This window comes from Hyaena hyaena, unplaced genomic scaffold (genome assembly GCF_003009895.1).
Source record: "Hyaena hyaena isolate Hyena2069 unplaced genomic scaffold, ASM300989v1 scaffold_448, whole genome shotgun sequence".
In the NCBI taxonomy this organism is placed as follows: Eukaryota; Metazoa; Chordata; class Mammalia; order Carnivora; family Hyaenidae; genus Hyaena; species Hyaena hyaena.
Window position 1 is genome coordinate 1,169,460 of NW_024081082.1, and position 20,801 is coordinate 1,190,260.

At 49.3% G+C, this 20,801-nt stretch overlaps 1 protein-coding gene across 3 annotated transcripts in view; it reads right to left on the reverse strand.

Moving 5' to 3' along the window:
* Positions 1–20,801, reverse strand: part of CCDC93 (coiled-coil domain containing 93) — a 90,858-nt gene that overhangs the window by 11,358 nt on the left and 58,699 nt on the right. For all 3 annotated transcript variants that reach the window (XM_039253407.1, XM_039253408.1, XM_039253406.1), the window contains exons 14-22: positions 18,107–18,180; positions 16,589–16,670; positions 16,061–16,132; positions 14,592–14,645; positions 12,893–12,955; positions 10,117–10,225; positions 6,721–6,803; positions 4,030–4,067; positions 2,530–2,614 (exon numbers count right to left, since the gene is read on the reverse strand). In XM_039253407.1, the coding sequence (XP_039109338.1) occupies positions 2,530–2,614; positions 4,030–4,067; positions 6,721–6,803; positions 10,117–10,225; positions 12,893–12,955; positions 14,592–14,645; positions 16,061–16,132; positions 16,589–16,670; positions 18,107–18,180 (660 nt within the window). The remainder of the gene's footprint in view (positions 1–2,529; positions 2,615–4,029; positions 4,068–6,720; positions 6,804–10,116; positions 10,226–12,892; positions 12,956–14,591; positions 14,646–16,060; positions 16,133–16,588; positions 16,671–18,106; positions 18,181–20,801) is intronic.

Below are 20,801 nucleotides of genomic sequence, written 5' to 3' on the forward strand. Positions count from 1 at the left end.
CCCCACTTCCCACAGCTGCCACACACTTTCCGCTGGGCCCCTACCTCCTAAGTAAGTAGCACACGGGCAGATCGACCCCAGGCCTTTCCTTCCTGTGCTGTCCTCCAGCAGAAAGTCTGGCCATGACCGACCAGGTCCCCATGATAGAAATGTGGCCCTACAATCAATTTAACTTGAATGTATCCAGAACCCCACATGGGAGCTGGCAGACCAACCCTGAAATGGAATGAGCCTCAGACCATGAGTTCAAATCCTGCCTCTATCACTTGCTGTGTTTCCCTGGGCAGGTTATTTAACCTTTTTGAAAGACAGGTCCCTGAGTTGCAAAATGAGGGTAATATCCCCTAGATCACAGGTTTGTTACAAGGTACATATGGTATTAAGTGTTATGTGAATGGCATGTCACTTGATTTACAAAGACTTTGATTTGTCTTCACACTGGGCGCCCTAGAGTGAGGGTGGTAAGAGGTGTAAGGGTCCCCTTCACTCTCCGAATTGGGAGCTGGCTCTTAGGTCTGAGTTTTAATTTCACATGGTCCTAGCACCCCCTTACCCAGGCACACTGTTCCCACGCCTGGCTTATCTCCCTTCATACTCTAGGTCAGGGACCCCGGCTTCTCTTGCTGGGCACTCGCTCTCAGTATTCCAGAAATCCAGAGACTTCACCTCTTCAGGATCAGCTCAAAACGCCTACCAGTACGTGACTATCTCTTTACTCAGGAGCCTCCGATGTACCATAAACACCTTCTCCATTGCTTGTACGCACTGATGGTCTACGGTCCACTCTGTACAGCCTGCCCCTCTAGTTCCATGCTTGGGGACATCTGTGCTCTGGAGGGACATGGACTCCCCTTCCACACACACTCTGAGCAGGAACCATCATGCATCCATAGAGGGAGGGCGATAATTTTTCAAACACATCAGAAGAAATGCATCCGAATGAATGCTTTTCTGCAAAGACAGACTCTTGCATTTGAAGTGCCAGCCAATCTTCAAACCTGACCCGAACCCTCTTTGAGAACTGCCCTTCGACCAAACTGAATGAATTCTTCCACTCAGCAAGTTGTTCTTGAAAGCCCACCGCAGTCGGGTGCTATATTCGCCACTGGGGATGCAGATGTGAGAAAGAGAGCCCTCTCTGCCCGGGATCCTGACCACCCATCCAGTACGCCACACCTTTACAATGCACCTCCTGGTCAACAGGACAGGGAAGCCAAAGGAACAAAACCCAATAAATTCCTCGTGTTCTTTCCCACGGACAAGAGCAGCTCCCCAAGGAGGAGCATGGCAGGGGCGGACAAGTCCACCGCACTGGGATCTGGGGTGTGAAAGGCTTGCACTCTGTCCTCCTCTGACGTTCCACCCTAGGTCATCAAGGGGGACTGTCGTGTCTTGGGTATGTGTACGTACCATGACTGCTTTCGTTGTTGTGGCTGAATAGTCTTGCCACGAAGTGATAATTTTTTTTTTTTTTTTTGCTCCACTGACATCATTTTATTGAAGTCATTAATGGGGAGATTACTATTTTCTATTGGGAAAGGGATATAAAGACCTTTCGCCCTTAGTTCATCTCTTGTGAGAGGAGATCACAGGCAGCTTGAATGTCTGTTTTTGGTGAGTGAGTTCTTATGATTTCAAGTCCTACAGTGCCCTTTCCTTCATGGGTTTACCTTTTGGCATGGCTCACTGGACTACTCTGTCCCTAGCTCGGGAGAGGAGATGCCTTGAGTCCCCCGAAGGCTTTACTGCCCCAGGACCACTGTGGTGTGATCTATTTTTTAGGCGGACCAGAAGTAAGAGATTTGGAAGTATTAGTGAGGATTCATCTGGTTATAACAGTAGAAAACTGTGAATAAAACTGTGAATATAACCAGAAAACATCTGGTTACCAGACAGTCATCGAATCTTCTATACTACTAGCAACGGCCCAGTGCACAGCCACAGAGTGATGAAAACCCCATGCTGGCCCCAGGCTGACTGGTTCTCTGTAACTATCTCTAGAACTCCCACAACACTTATCAATTCCTCTTCTCTCTTCTGACTTCTGAGGCATAATATCCTCTCATTTCAGAATGCAGTTTGACAATTATTTGCATTTTTTATAAAGGACTTCTGAAAACTAAAACGCTCTCAAGATCCTAAGGAATGGATCCCCAGTGGTAGAATTTCAGGAACCAATGATCTAGTGAAGAAGAGATTCTGGGTAAGAGTGGAAGCCTGCTGGTGAAATGGGTCTCCTCATTGATAACATGGGGGTAACACTATTCACTGAAGAAGGCTCTTAGGAGGATTATCACCATACTTAGCCCACAGGAGGTACTCAATCCATGGAGGCTACTGTTAGGAGCTGCGTTTGAACCACCAGCCGGCCCTGCCCACTGCAGGGTAGGAGGTACTCCAGACACTGAGGATGTGTCTTCAGGATCGGGAGCACATTCCCAGGTCAACCAGGAGAGGCCTGCCTTCCCAGGTCCTTTTCCTAAACCAGTATGAAATCCAGGCTGCATTACAGGAAAAGAGCCATCTGACCTTCATCCTGCTCTGCTTGATTCCTTCTACAATCTGTTCCATCTGACGTAAAAACTGGTCCCGGGTAGCAGGGGAGGCCATCGCTCTGAAAGAAAAATCAGCGGAGTTACGACTCGCACACAGGATGCCAAGGAAGGCGGAGGTGTCAAGGAGCCCGCCCCATGCCTACATGATGCCCCAAGAGGCGCCCAGGCCTCTGCAGGGCCCCTGGGTCCCAGGCAGTTAAAGATTCTAAACTCTGAGGAAGGCACAAAAATTAGCATCGTCTCATAACTGAATATTCATCTTTTTTGTCATTTTTTCTACAATTTTCTTAAGAGATATATATTTTCTTAAAGTAAAACAATATGTTATAATCGACAGAAACCTTTTTTTTTTTTTCCAACAAAAACATTTTTTTGCTTTGACAATGACATGCACTGTCTAGTAGATGGATTCCACCTTGGTTTTAGAAATCTGGGGATTCGGAGGCACTGCCCCAGGCTGGCAGACATGTTCTGAGATTTCCCTATAACTAGGGTTGGGACACCTGGTCCTGTCTCTAAGAGCCGCAGCTAAGCCGGTGGCTTTCCTGGCGTCCTTCACTTCCTGCTGTGCACTGGGAAAGGCACCAGAAGGGTCAGAGTGCGCAGACATTCTTCCAGAGGACGGTTGACAGAGAGCAGAGATCATCACGTACACGCCCCAACACTGCAGCCCCTCCCGGTTATCAGGAGATGATGATGGAGGCGCCATTTTTAGAAATGCCACAGGGTTAGAAGCCGCTAGTTGTAGCTGAATCTTACCACGGAACTGTGGTGGTTTTTGTTTTGTTTTGTTTTTAATTAGAAATGCAGCTTAAAATCTAGACTTGGTAATTCAGGAAGATCCCAGTCACTGGCCAGCTGCCAGGGGATAAGAGAGGTTTGTGCTAGAAGCAGAGGAAGGCCGCTTACAGGCAGCAAGCACTGGGGCTATGACTGGGCATGCTCAAGGACGGGGGGCACGTGGGTGCCAGGGGGCCTGGCCATGCAGTTTTTGGAGAAAAACAAAATTCTTGTCTGAATACAGTAGTTCAGAATATGCACATTCACTTAAAAACAAAATCTAGCATAACGTTTTAAAAATCTTTAAAAAACCCCAGGTTATTTCATTATCTAAATCTTAAAGCATCTCTGTGTGGCCCAGAACAAGTGGTATGAATGTAATCTTGATGAGACAAAAGTAACATACAAAGAGATTACAGCAGTGAGGCAGTCAAGTTACCAGAAAGTTAACTTTTTTCAAACCAAGATACTCCTTGGTGTTTTTCAAATTCACTCTAAAATCACCGTTATGTTTGCAAGAATGCAGAGACCGCGTGAGCGAGGACACGCCTGTCCTTGGCAGCAGGGGCAAGTGTAAAAGCCACATGTCTGGCACCGTCTTACTCAATCACACTCCTGTGAAACCGAAGGTGGGACGAACACAAAGTGCAGGGCGCAGCAAGGTGGTGACGGGAAGCAGGCGGGCGGTACTTACTGGGAGAAGTTCTCATGAATTGAGTTCAGCAGGCTAATCTGAGGAAGAAATGGGGGAAGAGGGGGAAACTGTAAGCAAAAGGTTGAAAGACCTCGCTCTGTCCCAGCCACCGCAAAGCTGTCTTGTCTCTGGACACTGTTGCTGAAAGAACACACCTTGTTTATGGAAATAAAAGGACATGAGAAAAAGAGCAACCCACTCTTAGCCCACAGTTCTTCCCAGAGCATCTGCCTTCCAACAGCCCAGGACCCCAGGAATGTGGGAAGAGGGCTCCTAGAAGGGCCTAAACTCCAGTGAGAAGACACTAAGCTAACGCGAAGGCTCTTTGGGCAGCTGCCACCCCACCCCTTGCTTTCTTGACAAACACAGTACTTTATTTTCCAGGCCATCAGCTTAGTGGAGGGTCAGTCGGGGTGCAGCCAGGACACCTGTCCATCCTGTTACTCCCCAATGTGGCCAGTTGCTGGGCAGCTCTGAGAGCCTCTGTGGGAATACATCATTCAAGGCCCCCTTCCAATGGAGAAGGCCTTAGCTTGCATGGGACCGTCTCTCTGCTCCAATGCTATAGTCCAGGGACAGGCTCCGAGATTGGGGTCTAGAACCCTAGATCTGCTTTCTGGCTGTGTTATTAACTCAACTTGTAATTTACTGTACTTGGACTTGTCTGTAACCTGGAAATGATATTCCTGTCCTTGCCACTCCACAGGGATGTCTGAAAGCTAAAATGGCACAGGCCTAAATGGATTTGGAAAAAAAGGCACAACTTAACCAAATGCAAAGCTCTATGTTAATACGGCATGGAATTAAAAAGCTCCCACCTGCTGCATACCCCTAGTTTTTAAAAGAATGGACCAGGGGTGCTTGGGTGGCTCAGCTGGTTGAGTGTCTGACTTCGGCTCAGGCATAATCTCATGGTTCGTGAGTTCGAGCCCCATATCAGGCTTGCTGCTGTCAGCATGGAGCCTGCTTCAGATCCGATCTCCCTCTCTCTGCACCACCCCTGCTCATGCTCCCTCTCTCAACAATAAACATGAAAAAAAAAAAAAGAAAAAAAAAGAATGGACCAACTTTGAACACTGTTGAAGGAAAGTGATGGGCTTTCTCAGAATGCTCTGGCCTACCTCTAAGTGCTGGTTGGCAAGTCTTTCCCTCACTAGGTAGAAAGACCCCCAAGGCCAACTGTGTGGCAGAACTATCCCCTGGGTCTGACATAAAACCCATCAAATGCACTGGACATATATTTAAATAGTACTCAAATGCCTGCTATGTGCCCATCACTGTGTAAGACCCTGGACAGAGAAAAAGTGAACTCAATGCCCCTCCCTCGAGAAGCGTCCTCTAGGAAGAGAGGGATTGATCTGGTTTGACTGACATTAGCCAATAATGGTGGCACTAATTATACACGCCTCCATTTGGGGGCAGTAAAAGATGCACCTGCAGTATGGCTCTTGTTATAGAGGCAGGCAGGGGGCACTTGGATGGCTCAGTCCATTGAGCGTCTGACTTTGGCTCAGGTCATGATCTCACCATTTGTGGGCTCAAGCCCCGCATCAGGCTCTGTGCTGACAGAATCCCTGCTTGGGATTCTGTGTCTGCCTGTCCCCTGCTTGTGCGCTATCTCTCGCTTTCTCTCCAAAAGTAAATAAACATTAAAAAAAAAAAAAAAAAAAAAAAGAGGCAGGCAGGACAGGCTGCAAGGTGACTATGAAATGGAAACAAATTCTTGAGGTGAGGCGGTAGGTAGGAACTAACGCATACTGGGACCCACCAGATGTAAGGAACTTCACAGTCATTTCCTGTTTTGTCTCCATCATGATATGAAGCGGGTGTGACCCCTCTTTACAGGTGAGGGAAATAGGCCAGACTAAAACCCAAATCTGCTTGACAGAAAGTGCATGCTCTTTCTGTTCCACTGTGCTGCCACTGTGGGGGCCACATTGTTCCTTTTTTAAAATTTTAAACATAGCCGCACACCCTGCTCCAATCATTTTCGCCCAACATGAGGGAGCCCTGACTCCTGAGTGTCAGGGTAGTGTGGGGAGGAAGGGGCTGGGTCCATGGCAAGACTTTTCATTCCTGTTGGGCCCTGATGATCAAATAGCTAGATTCCTTGTGTAAGCTGTGACAAGCCCACTGTCCCCATTTTATTAGCCAATTCTTTCCTTCTTTTTAAAAAAAAAATTTTTTTTTTTTAGTGTTTATTTATTTTTGTAAGACAGAGTGACAGAGTGTAAGTGGTAGAGGGGCAGAGAGAGAGAAGGAGACACAGACTTTGAAGCAGGCTCCAGGCTCTGAGCTGTCAGCACAGAGCCCGATGTGGGGCTTGAATTCACAAACCGTGAGATCATGACCTGAGCCAAAGTTGGACACTTAACTGACTGAGCCATCCAGGTGCCCCCTTTCCTTCCTTTAAAACTCAAACGGAAGTCTCACCAACCCAGCCTCCTCCATGTGCGCCCCGGTTCTCAGAGGGCACTATGAAACAGCCCGAGCAGTCCCCGGTCAGCACAGGCCACATGAGCATCAGGGCATCTGGTACCAACTCTGTAACCCAGCACTGGGCACATAGCACGTGTCCCTTCTGCTCACATAGGCTGCATCCCAGACACTCAGTTCTTTGAACTTCCTGGGGTCGACAGCCCTGGTACCTGCTCACTGATCAAGGTATTTTCTTTCTACACAGATTCTTACCTCTTTTTCCAAATAAACCTTTTTATCATCCAGGGTGTTATATAAAGTGAAGAACTGCTTGGTTTCCTTGTGCACGGCTGAAACTGTAGATGCAAAGAAATCGGCACACATGTAAGAACAACACTGAGCACCCTCTGCTCCCTGAAGCCCACCCACAGACCTTAGGCCCATCAAGGGGCATGTGCAGAAGCCCCCCCATGTTCACAGCTCGTGCAGAGTGCTGCAGGCCAACGGTGGCTGGCCCAGCCGGGACAAGGGGCCAGAGGAACCTGTCTGCGTGTGGGACAGGTGGCTACTCAGGTGAGGGGTCCTGGGGGAAGGTGGCAAGGATGAGAAGCCGGCAAGCCAGCTCTTCCTGTGTGTGTGGCCTCCTCCCTGCCCACACACCTCAAGCAGGAGTCACAGCCTGCTCACCTCTGTAATCCCCGTGCTCAGCGCAGGCCCACACAGCAGCTCCTCCAAAATGCCCACTGCATGAATGACATGCCTAACCTAGGGCAGAATACGTGCCAATAAGTGTGCACTTTCTGTCCATCTGTGGGCATATGACTAAGGGTTGGGTAGATCTTACTTACCAGGCTCCCAACATCCTTTCCTATAAAATTACTCTGCATCTCTGTCCACCTCTCCTCCTTTACTCTGCCTGATAGAATGACTTAGGAGGAAAGCACCAGCTGCCAGGACTGGGAGTGGGCCATATTCACTAGATGATGAGCTCACTGGGGAGGTGAGGGGTGAGGGGGTAGGGAGGGTTCCTGCCCCAGTTCCTCCTCTTCTTTTGTGGCTGGGTGCTTGGGCAGCCCCCACGTGGCTCTGAGCCTACATGCCTTCCTCGTTGCTCTGAATTTTGTCTCTAGCAGGAGACAGAATCCCAAGACCTGGATTCACAGTCAGCCTTTGGGCCTGAGCTGAGCCCTGCAACTTAGCCGTAGATAAGTTTCTGATCAGGCACCGGCCAGACGACAGTGGGTCTGGTTTCTCAGTGGCTCTTGCTCCCTGAAGGCAGGTCCCCTCTGGGGCAGCACGGATGGGGATGGAGAGAGGCAGAGCGGGCCCATGGGCGCTTGTGGTTTCCTTGGGCAACTGCCACCAAACTTAAACTTGATTCTTTAAGTCACTCAGCCAACTTTTAACTTTATTGCCCAGTGACAGTTGTGTCTCTGCCAAGCTGTGCAGCTCAAAGAGGGGTGGGGGCTGGTGATACTGCCTACATATCTGGAAGCAGAAATTAATAATCTGATACAAATATTTTGAGGCAGTAGTTAAAATGTTTCCAACATAGAAATGTCTAATTTGTATAAAAATCACTACGGGAACTACTCTGTTTAAAGTAGTATTATACTAAGGGCTTTAGAACAGGGGATTTTAAGCCTGGCTGAAACACATAATACCCTGGGGAGCTTTTAAAATCTAATGACCAATAAACGAGATTTTCTGGAGGTGGGGCTGGGTGATTATAATGAATAGTCAATGGCTGCCATAAATAAAACCATCACTTTTAGCTTTGTTTGCTCTGGAATGTGCCTGTCACCCTTCCTCTTTTCAGATCAAAGACTGGGTGGCGGCTGTAGATATCTGACAGAAATAAATAATAATGATGGAAATGATACAGATATTTTGATGCAATCGCCTGAAAATGTTGGTGTAAAAATATCCTATTCAAAGTACTTTAACATGTGTCAAATTTAGTTTGAAATACACTGACGCAAAGTATTATTATTATTGTTTGTTCAAAGCTGGAAAGTAGGCAGGGGGGAGAGTTAAGGGGAAAGATTTAACTACTGTGTTGCTCTCTGCCCCTGACCAGCTGAAGCAAGCTTGAGGGTGGCAGAAAACATCAGAATGGAGACGGGGGCAGGTGTGAGAACAAGCATGATGGTCACTCAAGAAGACCCTGCTCCGGCTGGACCCAGGACGGATGCTCGAGAGCCCAGGACCGCAAGGCAAAATCTGAGGTCGATTTTGGAAGAAGAGGTGGGGTCAGCCACGATGGAGCTGCAGGACTGTGGCAATCTGGACTTGGGGACTGTCTCACAGGCCAAAATGCAGACAGCCTCACGAGAGGGGTGAGACAGTGAGGGGCTACGGGGGTGGCTGGCTGATGGCTGGCCCAGCTGATCAGTATATTTAGGATTCTGAAGTGATGGGAGCTATTATTCAATATTAAAGGCTTTAAAGCAAGAGTGTAAAATGCTCCAACTTCTGTTTGAGAAAGATGTGTCACACAGAATCAGACTCTGGGCCGCGATGAGAAGGTGGCTATGGTAGAGGTTCAGGAGAAACAGACCTGACCATTTCTTGGAAGCAGAACCAGAAGGGCAGCGGGATTCAGAGACTAAGGGGCTGGGGGTGCAGGCTGGATGGACAGTGATCCCAGTGAGCAGAAGGGAAATGGGGCACGGAGGCTGAGTTGGGTTCTCCGTCTGAGCTGGAGGTCACAGGACATATGCACGAGTGGGGACCTAGAAGAAGGGGTGACGGTCCAGGACCCATTTAAAGACGAGATCTGAGTTGGGTCTGACAGAGCTGAGAAGGGGTCCCGGGCCCAGATACCAAGAGGAGTCAAGGCCTGAGATGTATGTCAAAGTGCATGGTGTGCTGAGGGTAGAGGGGGGGCAGGAGAAGCCAGAATGTGGGCTTAGAGGAAGAAAGGGGGCTTCCGGGCAGCCACGCAGCCTGGGAAGGATCTGGAGATGATAAAGAGAGGGGCCTTCTTCTGAAGGCCAGCCCGGGGAGCTCCTGAAGATTGGTCAGTAGAGAGAGAAGTGACACGACAGACGGGTGGGAAGGGACCCCAGGAAGGCTGCAGAGAGCAGCTAACGGTCATGTGGCTGAGAGACAAGTGAGAAGAGCCATCACAGGAGCAGCGGGGGAAAGGCCATGACAACGTTGAGGGCCAGCCTGAACCTGACGAGACCTGCTGCCTCAGGCTGAGGGAGGCCCAGGCCTAGATCACCAGGTGAATACAGTGCTGTCAAAGTCGAGGACCACAGAGGCAAGAAAGTCTGTAGAGAAGAGTGAGTGAGGACTGATCCAGAGATGCTGTATCGTGGGGTGCAGATGCCTCGCGTGAGGCTGGAAAGCGGATGCGGAGCTTGGCGGAGCCACATGGCTGACCAGGAGGGCGGTGGGTTCCAAACATCATGCTAAGAGATCAGGAAGCTCAATGTGTCCACAGAGAGGGTAGCAGAGCTCCCCGGTGCTGCTGCCGGGCTGAGGGTCACTCGGCAGTGGGCCTGGTGATGACGCGGAGCCCCTCCTGGAGGTGGTTTTCACGGCCTGTGCTGTGACGCACACTCCACCACCCTCATGGGGGACAGAACCCTCGCCCCCCTCCCCCCCGTGCCTCCCACGAGCAGGGGCTGGGCGTGTCCGTGGCCGAGGGTTTGCACCTACTCTGGCGGTAGAGTTCGATAAATCGCTTCTGATACTGTATCAGCTCGGCTCGGCTAGGTACTTCATCAATCTTGCGGTGCAAGATGGCTATTTCTCGATTTCTTCGAGCCTAAAGGCAGAAGGGAAGAGGGAGACACCACTATTTGGTAAAAGTCTTACATGTTCTCTTGCCCCCGCCCCCATCTCCTTCTGAGCACAGCCACACACCCCAAACTCTGCTGTTGGCCTGAGGTCCCTGTCTCAGATGCTGATGGACTCTCCTCCACTCTGCAACATGCAGAGGTGTGTGGGTCAGCAAGGAAAATCCCGCGTGGGAAGGGCTTTCCTGGAGAGCCTCGGTTGCCCCTCCAGGCCCCAGGTCTCCGGGGTCGCTGACTACAGCATCACCAGGTGTGGAACAGGAACAGAACGGAAGGAACTGGGGCCACCTTGCTGCCTCCGTATAAATCCAAATTCCTTAGCCTATTGAAAAGCTCCACCACTATCATTCTAGCATTTTCTCCCTACCATGGAGTCGGGTACATCAGCCAGACTGGGTGCCGACTGCCTCCGGGGAGGCACAGCCGTGCTGCGTGGCTCCGGAAGGGCTTAGGCTCCCGAGGCCTGCAGGCCGGCGCCAGTGAGGAAGTGGCTGCCTTCCCACACCGCTCCCCACTCGCACGTGTGGGCCAGGGTGAGCGGGCTCTCAGCGCTGCCCTGCTCCTGGGCCACCCAGCTCTCTCTCTGGCCTGCCCTGCTCATGATGGCACGTGTATGTCTCTAAGAACTGGGGGAATACAGACCTCCGGGAGAAAGCCCACCAGCAGCTCGGGAGACCAAACCCAAAGCAGGGTGTCTGTGGCTCTGGTCAGAGGGGAAAATGTGCTTCTCCTATTGTCCAAGGCTACCTGCCCCTGGGAGCTCAGGCTCTGACTCCTCTGTCTGGTCCCCTCCCACCCCAGGAATCTTAAGATAGAATTATTCACTGTTTTAGTACATCTTTAAGCTTTCCCTTTCTACTGGCTCCTTCTCAGCAGCATTCAGGCAGGCTACCATCCCTCAGCCCTCAAAAGCCCTTCCCTAAGCCCGGATAACCTTTCAGCCTGCAGCCTCTTTCTTCCGCGATGACAGCCCGTGACCTGCGGCACCTCTCGCTGCCACCATGCCCCTCGGTCATCCTTCACCCCACAGCAGCTAGCTTCTCCACGCCCCCACCGCACTGCTCTCACCAAGGTCACCACACACCTCCTTTGCGAGACAGCTCGTGGACAACCATCAGCTTCTAGCGTTCTTGACTTCTAGCAAGATTCACTAGTCTCTGCTGAGCCCGCTGCTCAGCTTCCCAAGCCCCCACGCTTGCCCATGCCTTTGGCTTCCCTCCCTCGTGGGTTTCTGCCTTTCCTCTGCCTGTCCCCACACACAGCTTGCCCCATCTCCACAGCTCTGCTGACCACCTACACAGTTGTGACACCCCAGTCTCCGGCCCAGCTATCCTTAGCGTCAGACCTGACATCCACTCACTTCTTGGACATTTCTACTTGGTCGAGTGCCCCAACTTTCAAAAGCCCAAACAGATCTCATTAACACTCCTATTCACACACACCATGAAGCCTATTCTTTTAACGTTTTCACTCAGTGAGTAACACAAGTATCCACCCTACAGCCTGAGTCAGAAATTCAAGCACCATCCGTGACTCCTTTGTTTCTCCAACCCAGCTGACGCCAAGTTCCATCAGATACAGCTTCTTGGTCTCTCCTGGGCCAGGTCATTCTGCCCATCCTCATGGCCCCTGCTCTGGCTTAGGTCCTCAGCAGGACTAGGGTTGTATTGTAGCTTCCCTCCAGCTGGTTTGAAGCTGCCCACAGTAGGCAGGTTACATATAAACGCCCTCACACTTTGCTTTGATGTATATGCACGTATCTTGGTTCTCAAACAGCCAGACAGCTCGCAGAAGACTGGCCATCACATTTACTATTCCTGAGACCTACGACAACACTGAATATACAGTAAAGCATGCAGTCACAAATTTTCCAGTATGCAGCTATATTTTCCTGATTTAATTCTGTTTCTTTAAAGATTAGCAGTGTTCTTGTGTCAAGGACAAATTTGACATATCCGAATTTAACCAAATAGCTCAGCAAAATAAGAGCCAGAGACAGGAGAAACGAGGCTCACCCACCCCGGGAGCCCTTTGACCATTCCCATCAGAGCCTGGCTTCCTCTTCCCAGGGAATAGGAAGCAGGTCCAAGCCAAAGTACAACACAAGATACCTCTGGGCTTCTGGGAGTCTATGAGTCAGAGCCTGGCAACGTAAGGGGTTTCACCGCGTAATTTTGATGTTATGTCAATTTAGCTTTGGGACCAACTCTAAAATCTACTTCCCCCACATTTGATGGCTTTCTTACAGACCTCCAAGGTTATCAAATAAGACAGCTAAAATGGGCATGTAATTTTAGAGGAAACATGTTAGGCAGGAGCACTGGAACTTGAATGCTGGCTCTGGCACTCACCAGCTGCTTGACTCTGGACAAGTACTCAACGAATCTGAGTCAATTTCTTCATACGGAAAAATGGGGCTAAAACCTACTCTCCATCCGGGGTCAGGTTCAATTGATATGATGGAAAAGTAACATACAGATGTGAGGTGTTACCATCCTCTTAAGCCACGTAGTTTCCCTCCAGACAGAGGACGTGGACAGAGACCTCGATTTTAGACACTGAGATTTCCTAGTTCTGCTACAGGATATTGGCATCTACTTAGGTACACCTGTCTATTTGTTCTTGCTTTCACTCACCTGTAGTAAACGGATTTTGTAGAGTTTCTCTTTCTCCATATTATACCGTCTGTCTAGGTCCTCCTAAAAATTGGGAAAGGACACAATTATCTAAGAGCAGGAAACTTTCATTCTTTAGCAAAGTCTTTTGAAAGTGAAAAAAAAATTTTTTTTTTTTTTTTGAAACCACGTGAGTAGGGCAAGGGGAAGAGGAGAGAGGGAGAAAGTCTTAATCAGACTCCACACTCAGTGCAGAGCTTGATGTGGGGCTTGACCCCATGACTCTGGGATGGTAACCTGAGACAAAATCCAGAGTTGAGGGTTCAACCAACCGGGCCACCCAGGTACCTCAGAAATTGAATACTTTTATCATATATTTCCATCCTGAGGCCCCAAGTTTCTTTTCTCAAATAGCTGAGGTTAGGGTCTGGGTCCCTATGTTATGTGAAACCCTTGAGGCTCTTTCACATCACTTGATTACAATTCTTCCTTCTTCTGAGGTCTAGGTGAAATCTAGTGTTCTTAAGTGAAGCATTCCCCAAGTTTATGTCCGTCTCCAAAAGCTATGACAATACGGAAGTGATTATTACTTACAGAATCTGTTGTTCTAGGTCTCTGTGTTTACAGTGACGCTTTCTATGTTTCTACTTAGAGCTATGCTATCCAATGTGAGAGCCATCAGCTACGTGTGGCTGTTTGAATTTACGTTAATCAACTGCAATGGCCCCACTTCCAGTGCTCAGTAGGCACACATGGACCTAGTGGCTGTCAGAGTGAGCAGTGCAGACACAGAACACTGCCATCACTGCAGAACGTTCTTTGGCACAGCACTGAATCATGAGACAAGGACTAGCCCTCACTGAACCCAGCTCAGTAAGAGTCATGGCTAGATGGTTTGCTGAGTCAGAGAAAGTACATAGGGGTCCAAGGAACCTTCTTCCCCAGCACATGTGTGTACATATGTGCCCCCCACCCAGTCTCTTCCTTGGGCTCAGCTGGAGGCAAACCCCAGGAGTCCTGAAGCACACTCTCTGGGGGGGGGGGGGGGGGTGTGTCTGAGGGCAGAGGCGAACTTTAAAGGAGGCTCAGAGGCTTTCTTGCTTTTCTCTTCCTCCTCCTTTTCCTTTTCCCGGATGTTTGCTGCAGTGCGGGGAGCACTGGTTTAACTCCAAACAGGGGTCAGCAAACCACTGCCCGTAAGTTAAACGATACAACCTGTGGGCCAAGTTCACCTCTCTGCCTATTTTTGTAAATAAAGGTTTATAGGAACGAAGCCATGTCCTTTCATTTACATGCCGTGGATGCTGTAGTGGGGCTGGCACACAAAGCTGAAGCTACTTCTCGTTGGGTCCCTCACAGCTTGCCGGCCTTGGCATGCAGTACTGCAGGGAGAGTCTCCTCCCTCTGCTTCAGCCCCAGCCCTGGGAGCCCGTGGCTGCAAGTGACGCGTATGGCCCGGGAAGGCCTCTCGCCTTCTCTGCTGGGATGCCAGCACAAACGCAGGATGCCTGCACACAGTGCTGGGAGAAAACCCTCCAGAACGGCAGCCTTCGGGGCCATCTGGTGAGGCCCTGCTTCCACCCGAGAGGCCAGGCCCACACACGGAGACGTGGTCATAGCGGAAACTAGAGTGGGCATGGGAAACTGTCCGGAGAAGGTGCACAGCTGGCCGCCACCCCTGGGGAGGACGGTGGGGTCCTGTGTTTGAGCAGGTACTTACATTATGAGTCATCGCAGGGCTGAGGGCACCATGTGGCTCTCCAGCAGACAGCGCCTGAAATGATGAAAAGTAACGAATATCCTTCCTGAGTAAGGGGTATGGGACAGAAGCTGAGGGTCTGGATGTAAGAAGGGGTGGGGGACAGTTCATGGACGTCTATGGGCCCCAGATTTTAAACTGTTCTTACAAGTGTGTCGCACACGAACATGCTAAACTGCAGCTGTGTTTGAACAGAGTAATCCCTCCAACAAGATGTGATGGCTAAGGACAGAAACATGATCCTCAAAGTCTGATTTGTGCACTCAGTGGCTGTGCTGATGACTTGAGCCTCAAAGTTTTAGAAAAGCCAGAAAGGCCAGCTGTGTGATGAAAGTTCCAGAAAACCGCTGCACTGCACGGCCAGACTCTGCTACTCCCCTGTGCCAGTGTCGCCCCGCCGGCACGGAGGCGCCTCCGAGACATGCGTCCTGTGCAGCCAGGGGCCCGGTCCCTGAGCGACAGCCCATGGCCTGGTGCTGGCTGGCTTGAAAGGGTCTCCTCCCCTCTGTGAGCCTCGAGCTGCCTGAACTGCATCTAAAGGGAGAGAAGGTGCAGACAATGGGCTCTGAGACAGCCAGCTCCTGCACCCTAAGCCCTTGGGGCCTCAGAGCAAGAGCTTAGCATGAAGTATGACAAAACCGGTGATCCCTAGTCTTACTTGGGGAAAGAAACATACTGCTTTTCTGGCCTATGTTCTCACTTTTTAAAAAAAAATATTTTTTAAGTTTATTTATTTATTTTATTTATTTTTGAGAGAGACCAAGGCCGAGCAGGGGAGGGTCAGAGAAAGAGGAAGACAGAATCCCAAGCAGGCTCCACTCTGACAACATAGAGCCCGATGTGGGGCTCAAACTCACAAACTGTGAGATCATGACCTGAGCCAACATTAAAAGTCAGATGCTTAACTGACTGAGCCACCCAGGTGCCCCTGACTTAAGTTTGAATGGAAATTCCCACTAGCTCCCTGGAAGAGTAAGTCCTGTGTCCTGAGAGCCAGCGGGCCAGGAGCTCTAACACGATGCCTCGCTTCCTGCTCCCTGCATATCCCCAGGCAGGAGTGGAGATGAAGTGAGTAAACTGGTACAAAATTTAGAGAATAGATTGCTCTCTAGAAGAAGGTTCCTAGAAACAGCCCTTCCCTGAGTGGAGGGAGAGGCCAGACTCGGAATTTGGCCAGTCCATCTGGGGTTGCCGCCGTGCACACCACTGCTGCCTTCTACCCAGCAGAGGGGAAAGGAGAGGGAAGGAAATCTAAGAAAATCCTGTGATGAAAAGAGCTGAGAAGCGTGTGCTCAGAGGACCAGGCTGAGGGAAACTGGTCAGACTTTTTTAGCATCAGACTCTGCTGGTCAATCCTCCTGAAATCCTTCCACTGATAAGTCACGACAGCACCTAACTGTCTTGAGGACCCCTTCCGAGCCTGTATTTACCTTTTCATCCCCAGCCGGTGCTCTCTCGGCTTTCAGTTTCTCAATTTCCTGCTGCAGCCGTGTCATTTCCTCCTTCAAAGGCGATATGGACATTTAGGACATGCAGACAAGCTGGCGAATGGACCTGTGCAAGCACTGCCCCTCTGCTGACCGCCAGGAGCAAGGGCATCTCACAGGACGCCCAGACATCCCACGCTTACAGGACAGCCCTGGGTTCACATGATGCTATTCTTTAACACTTCATAAGACTTCTAAAAATACACGTATTTCTAAATTAGAACACAGTGTTTGTTAGACTGTGCTCTCAGGTTGGGGGTTTGGCACACACAGGGACCAATCTGACTTACTTCCGGTTTCCTTGGGGTGGAGGGCACCCACCACGGGGCCTACTGATCTTACACAATGGATATAGAACTCCATGAATCTACGTTTTTGACTGCACCTGAGTCGGACACCACACCACACAAGGAGTGGTGAGATTTCACCACAGTCCTGGTTCAAGATCTGCTGACATCAAGCAACACTTACTCGACAATGTGCTTTAAACTCCTGCTCCTGACTTTTCAGGTTTTCATTCATGGCTACAAGTGCTCTCAGGTTCTGCAAGATACTGAAGACAAGAGACCAAACAATGACATGTGGAAAGCCATTATGATTTTATGAATCACAGCTAAAACCAAGTCCCCAGCTAAAGAGGGAGTCCCTTTTTAATTTGCTTTGTCTCTCCCAAGAGTGTCTAATGGGTTCTCCACAAATGATAATGACTCCCGTGGAACTGACATTATTATTTATTTACATACTCAAGTCCATCAGCCCACATCCAAACAAACATCACAGAATTCAGAATTAAAATGTCAACTGTAGAAAGTCAATTAGTCTCAAGAGTACTAGATCTACTTGGTACCAAGTACTCAACAGAACTCAGAGCATAGATGGCATCACATACTATTTTTAATTTCCATGAAAAGGAGACAAATTACTTAAGGTCATTAAAAGAATTAATTGGAAAATAAAAATGTCAAGTATCTGACAGTACTTTGCTCCATGTCATGAAAGAAGGGTTTCTAATTATAAAGCCAAGTAATCTGTGCCATCTTAGCTAAAAATGTCCTTCAAATCTGGGCCTGCTCAACTGTGCCTGAAGCTTTTTATGATTTACAGTATCATTCAGGGAGATTTTACCACCTAAACACTTTGCAGCCAAAAAAAGTCAAATGTAAGTGTGTCTTACACTTTATGAATTTAAATAATTTAGTTTAAAGACAATTAAAAAAATTAATGAAAATGAAAACAAAACAACCCAGCAGCTATTCCTTATTAAAAAACAAAAAAAAAAAAACCAAAAAAACAAAAAAACAAAAAAACCCCTGCACCTTTAATCCCAAGGATACAGGGCTGGAATGTTTCCTGTAAAAAACTAGTAACAAGGGTTGAGTCCAAGGAGGAGAACTGGGTGGCTGGGGGACAGGGGTGGGAGGGAGACTTTCACCACATGGCTTTTTGTCTTGTGAACGGATTACTTGGTTTTCAAAAACAGAAAAACAAATGGGGCGCTTGGGTGGCTCAGTCGGTTGAGGATCTGGCTCTTGATTTTGGCTCAGGTCATGATCCCCAGGTCTTGGGATTGGGCCCCACGTTGGGTTCTGTGCTGAGTGTGGAGCCTGCTTAAGAGTTCCTCTCTCTCCCTGCTGCCCATCTCTCCTACTGCACATGCTCTCTTTCTTGAAAATAAAAAACTGTATAAAAAAATTAAAAAACTAGAAAAACAAAAAAGCAAAGCAAAAGCAAAAATGCACTGTTTCTGCTCCCAGTGGGAATTAGGAGAGCGAGGAGGCCAACTCAGTGCGGCCCGAGCCTCTCAGCATGGACCTGAGCAATGGGGAGTCCCCACGTTCTGGGCCAGGAGTGTGAAACGAACCGACCCGAGTGGGGCCAGAAGCAATGACCCTTGGATCCTTAGTCTTGTGTTCAAATAAAATAAACCACCAGACACTGGCAGACTCACTTTCTTCAAAGAGAAAATAAACACACGCGGAAATATCTTACTTTGGGTCGGCTTTGGACTCTATCTTCTCCAGGGCTGCTTGCTCTCTGTCCAGTTTCTCACTGTAACTCTTCAACTGTGAGACAGAAAGGAGGCGTTGCTGCTAGAGACTTGGGGTGCCAGAAGAGTGAGCGCTTGCATCCTCCCTCCCCCGGCTCACATCTGTGCCCTACTTCTGACCGCTGGCCAAGCCCAGAGGACCTGGCTGTACACTGAGAAAACAGGTACACAAGAGAAACAGGATGGGGGTGGAGAGGACAACATGGTCAACACCAGACCCTTTTATACACATTCTGTTGGTAAGAGAAACTTGGCAATAAATAACTTTGAGTCACAGCAGCACATAGGTGGGAAGCCAGAGTAATGCTGACAGCAGGTGCCTTCTGGTAGGCTGGTGTAAAGAGGGAAATAAAACAGGCTATGAGAGACAGACCCGACTTAGATTCCACAATACCACTGTCATGGCTATTAGCAGGGGCAGGGTTAAATCTATCTTCTTGATTAATTTCACTTTCTTTTTCTGAGTCAGTGAGGATTTAAAAAAAGAAATTTCAAAGAAACTCAGATTTCCATATATAAGGTGTACAGTTATACAACAGAATACTAAGCTGCTAAAAAAAGGAAGAAAAATGCATCTCTTTTATGATGATCTCTAGCATCTACTGTTCTCTGGAAGAAAACAAAGTACAAAATGTGACTCTCCTGTGTTTCTAATGTGTACAAAGGAATGTATATATTGAATGTGTACGTGTATAAGCACATACATGTCCCTTGTGTACCCATCAAGTATTTCTAAAGATTCACAAGAGACTGGTGACCCTCTGGAAAGGGTAACTATATGGTTGGGTTACAGTGATATAACCTTTGTACTTGTTGAATTTCGAACTGTGTGAATGTGTTACCTACTGAAAAAAAACAAGTTAAGAAAAATCCTAAGGGTACTAGATGAAAACAGAAGACCAAACACAAGTTGTGACAAGGCCTTCCTGCCTCAAGTCCTAAAAAACCCCAGACACTTATGCTCAAACACAGGAGCAGCTACAGCAGAGACAGGAGAATAGCTGGTGGCAAGGCGGGGCTGAGGAAGCCTGCTGGGTGGGACTGGCAGCCATGGGAAGGACCGGACACAGGGCTGGCCTCACAGTAGGAGAGCCGCACGAGGCAGCGAAGCCTGGCTCCCCTCACCATGAGCTGGAGCTCACGCCCCAGAGGCAGACAGGCTCCCAGAATCGGTAACACACAGGACAAAGGGGAACCGGCCCCCAGAATCATCTACTTCCGGCTGATCTCACCCGACAGGAGGACCCACCCTTCCAGAACAATCACAAAAGGCAAAGCCGGCTGCATAAAATGGATACAGAAGCCACGCAGTTGGTCACAGGAAGTTTCAGAATCAAAGAGAAGCACACCACCGAGAATTATCCAACATGTGAAGAAAGACACAACCACAAATGAGAAAGGTAAAACTGAACAAATCAATTTTGATCTGAAGAAGTAGTTTATAGATCAAGGAAAACTTTCAACACAATGGATGCCCTCAGAGACATGGGAGAGAATACTGCCTATGCTACAAAGAAGCAACCTCACATACAGGAAATGGAAGCCGTGACTGCTGAAATGAAAATGTGGACGGGCCAGAGCCTGGTGGCCCGTCGATGCAGGAGTGTGCAGCCTTCCCACAGGTGAAGGGGCTGTCGTCTGTCCTTGACCTTCCCTGCCCTCTCTACTAAGTTTACAGGAAAGACAGGTCTCCTGGTTTTCAATGCCACGAGGTTATCCTGGAAGGGCAGGTTCTGCAGGAAAGAGAAAACCATGGCACACTGGGGCGTTAGGGGTCAGAATGCTCCTTCTGCCCAACCCGTGACTTGAACAGATAAGGAGGCTGAGGCCCAAAGGTGAAGTGTATTGCTTACTCAGGGGTCTGGACTTCAGTATTCTGACCAGCCAGGCTTCTTCAGAAGCTGCTGAGCACTAGGTTTTGTGCAGCTTCCCCTTTTCCAGGATGGGACTTAGTTTGACGGGCCCACTAGCGAGCGAGCTCTCAGACTGCCAGCGCTGGATTCCCAGTGCCCTCGGCCAGCTGCAGGAGTGGGACGAAAACGGTGCTGCTGGTGTCACAGGGAGTCCACACACGGACACAGGTGAGGGGCCCAGAGCACAGCCAGCAACAGCCCGACGGTGGCGGCTGTTGTCACCCGAGGACAAGAAGCCCTCTCCTATCACTGACCTAAATCACTTCTGCTACCTTTTGACACAGGAAAGGAGCTCAGCAAATACCCGATTAGTGTTGAGTATAAAGAAATGCCTTTATAGCCACTTGGGATTTCTATCCTGAGACATATAAGTGTCTTAGGAAATTGATATCAAGATGCTTTGCCTCGCATCTCTCCCAGATGGTAACACAAAGACCGATCCATGACTTGGCACACTTCATGCCAGGGGCTCGGTGGCAGGAACACAGACAGCGGCAGGGGCCCTGCCCCAGGAGTCTGCATCCCGCCCATGGGGTGCAGTCCCAGGGCAGTGTGAGGAAAGCTCGTCTGTCCAAATGCGACACAGGCTTCTCCGGGAAGAATGAGAAACATCTCGTCCTGTGGTTCTGAGGCCTGCCCTTTGCAAACGTTCTGACAGTAGCGGAAGAGATGGGCCCGGGTCAGTATCAGAAAGTTTTGTCAGGCTGACAGCAAGGCAGTGAAC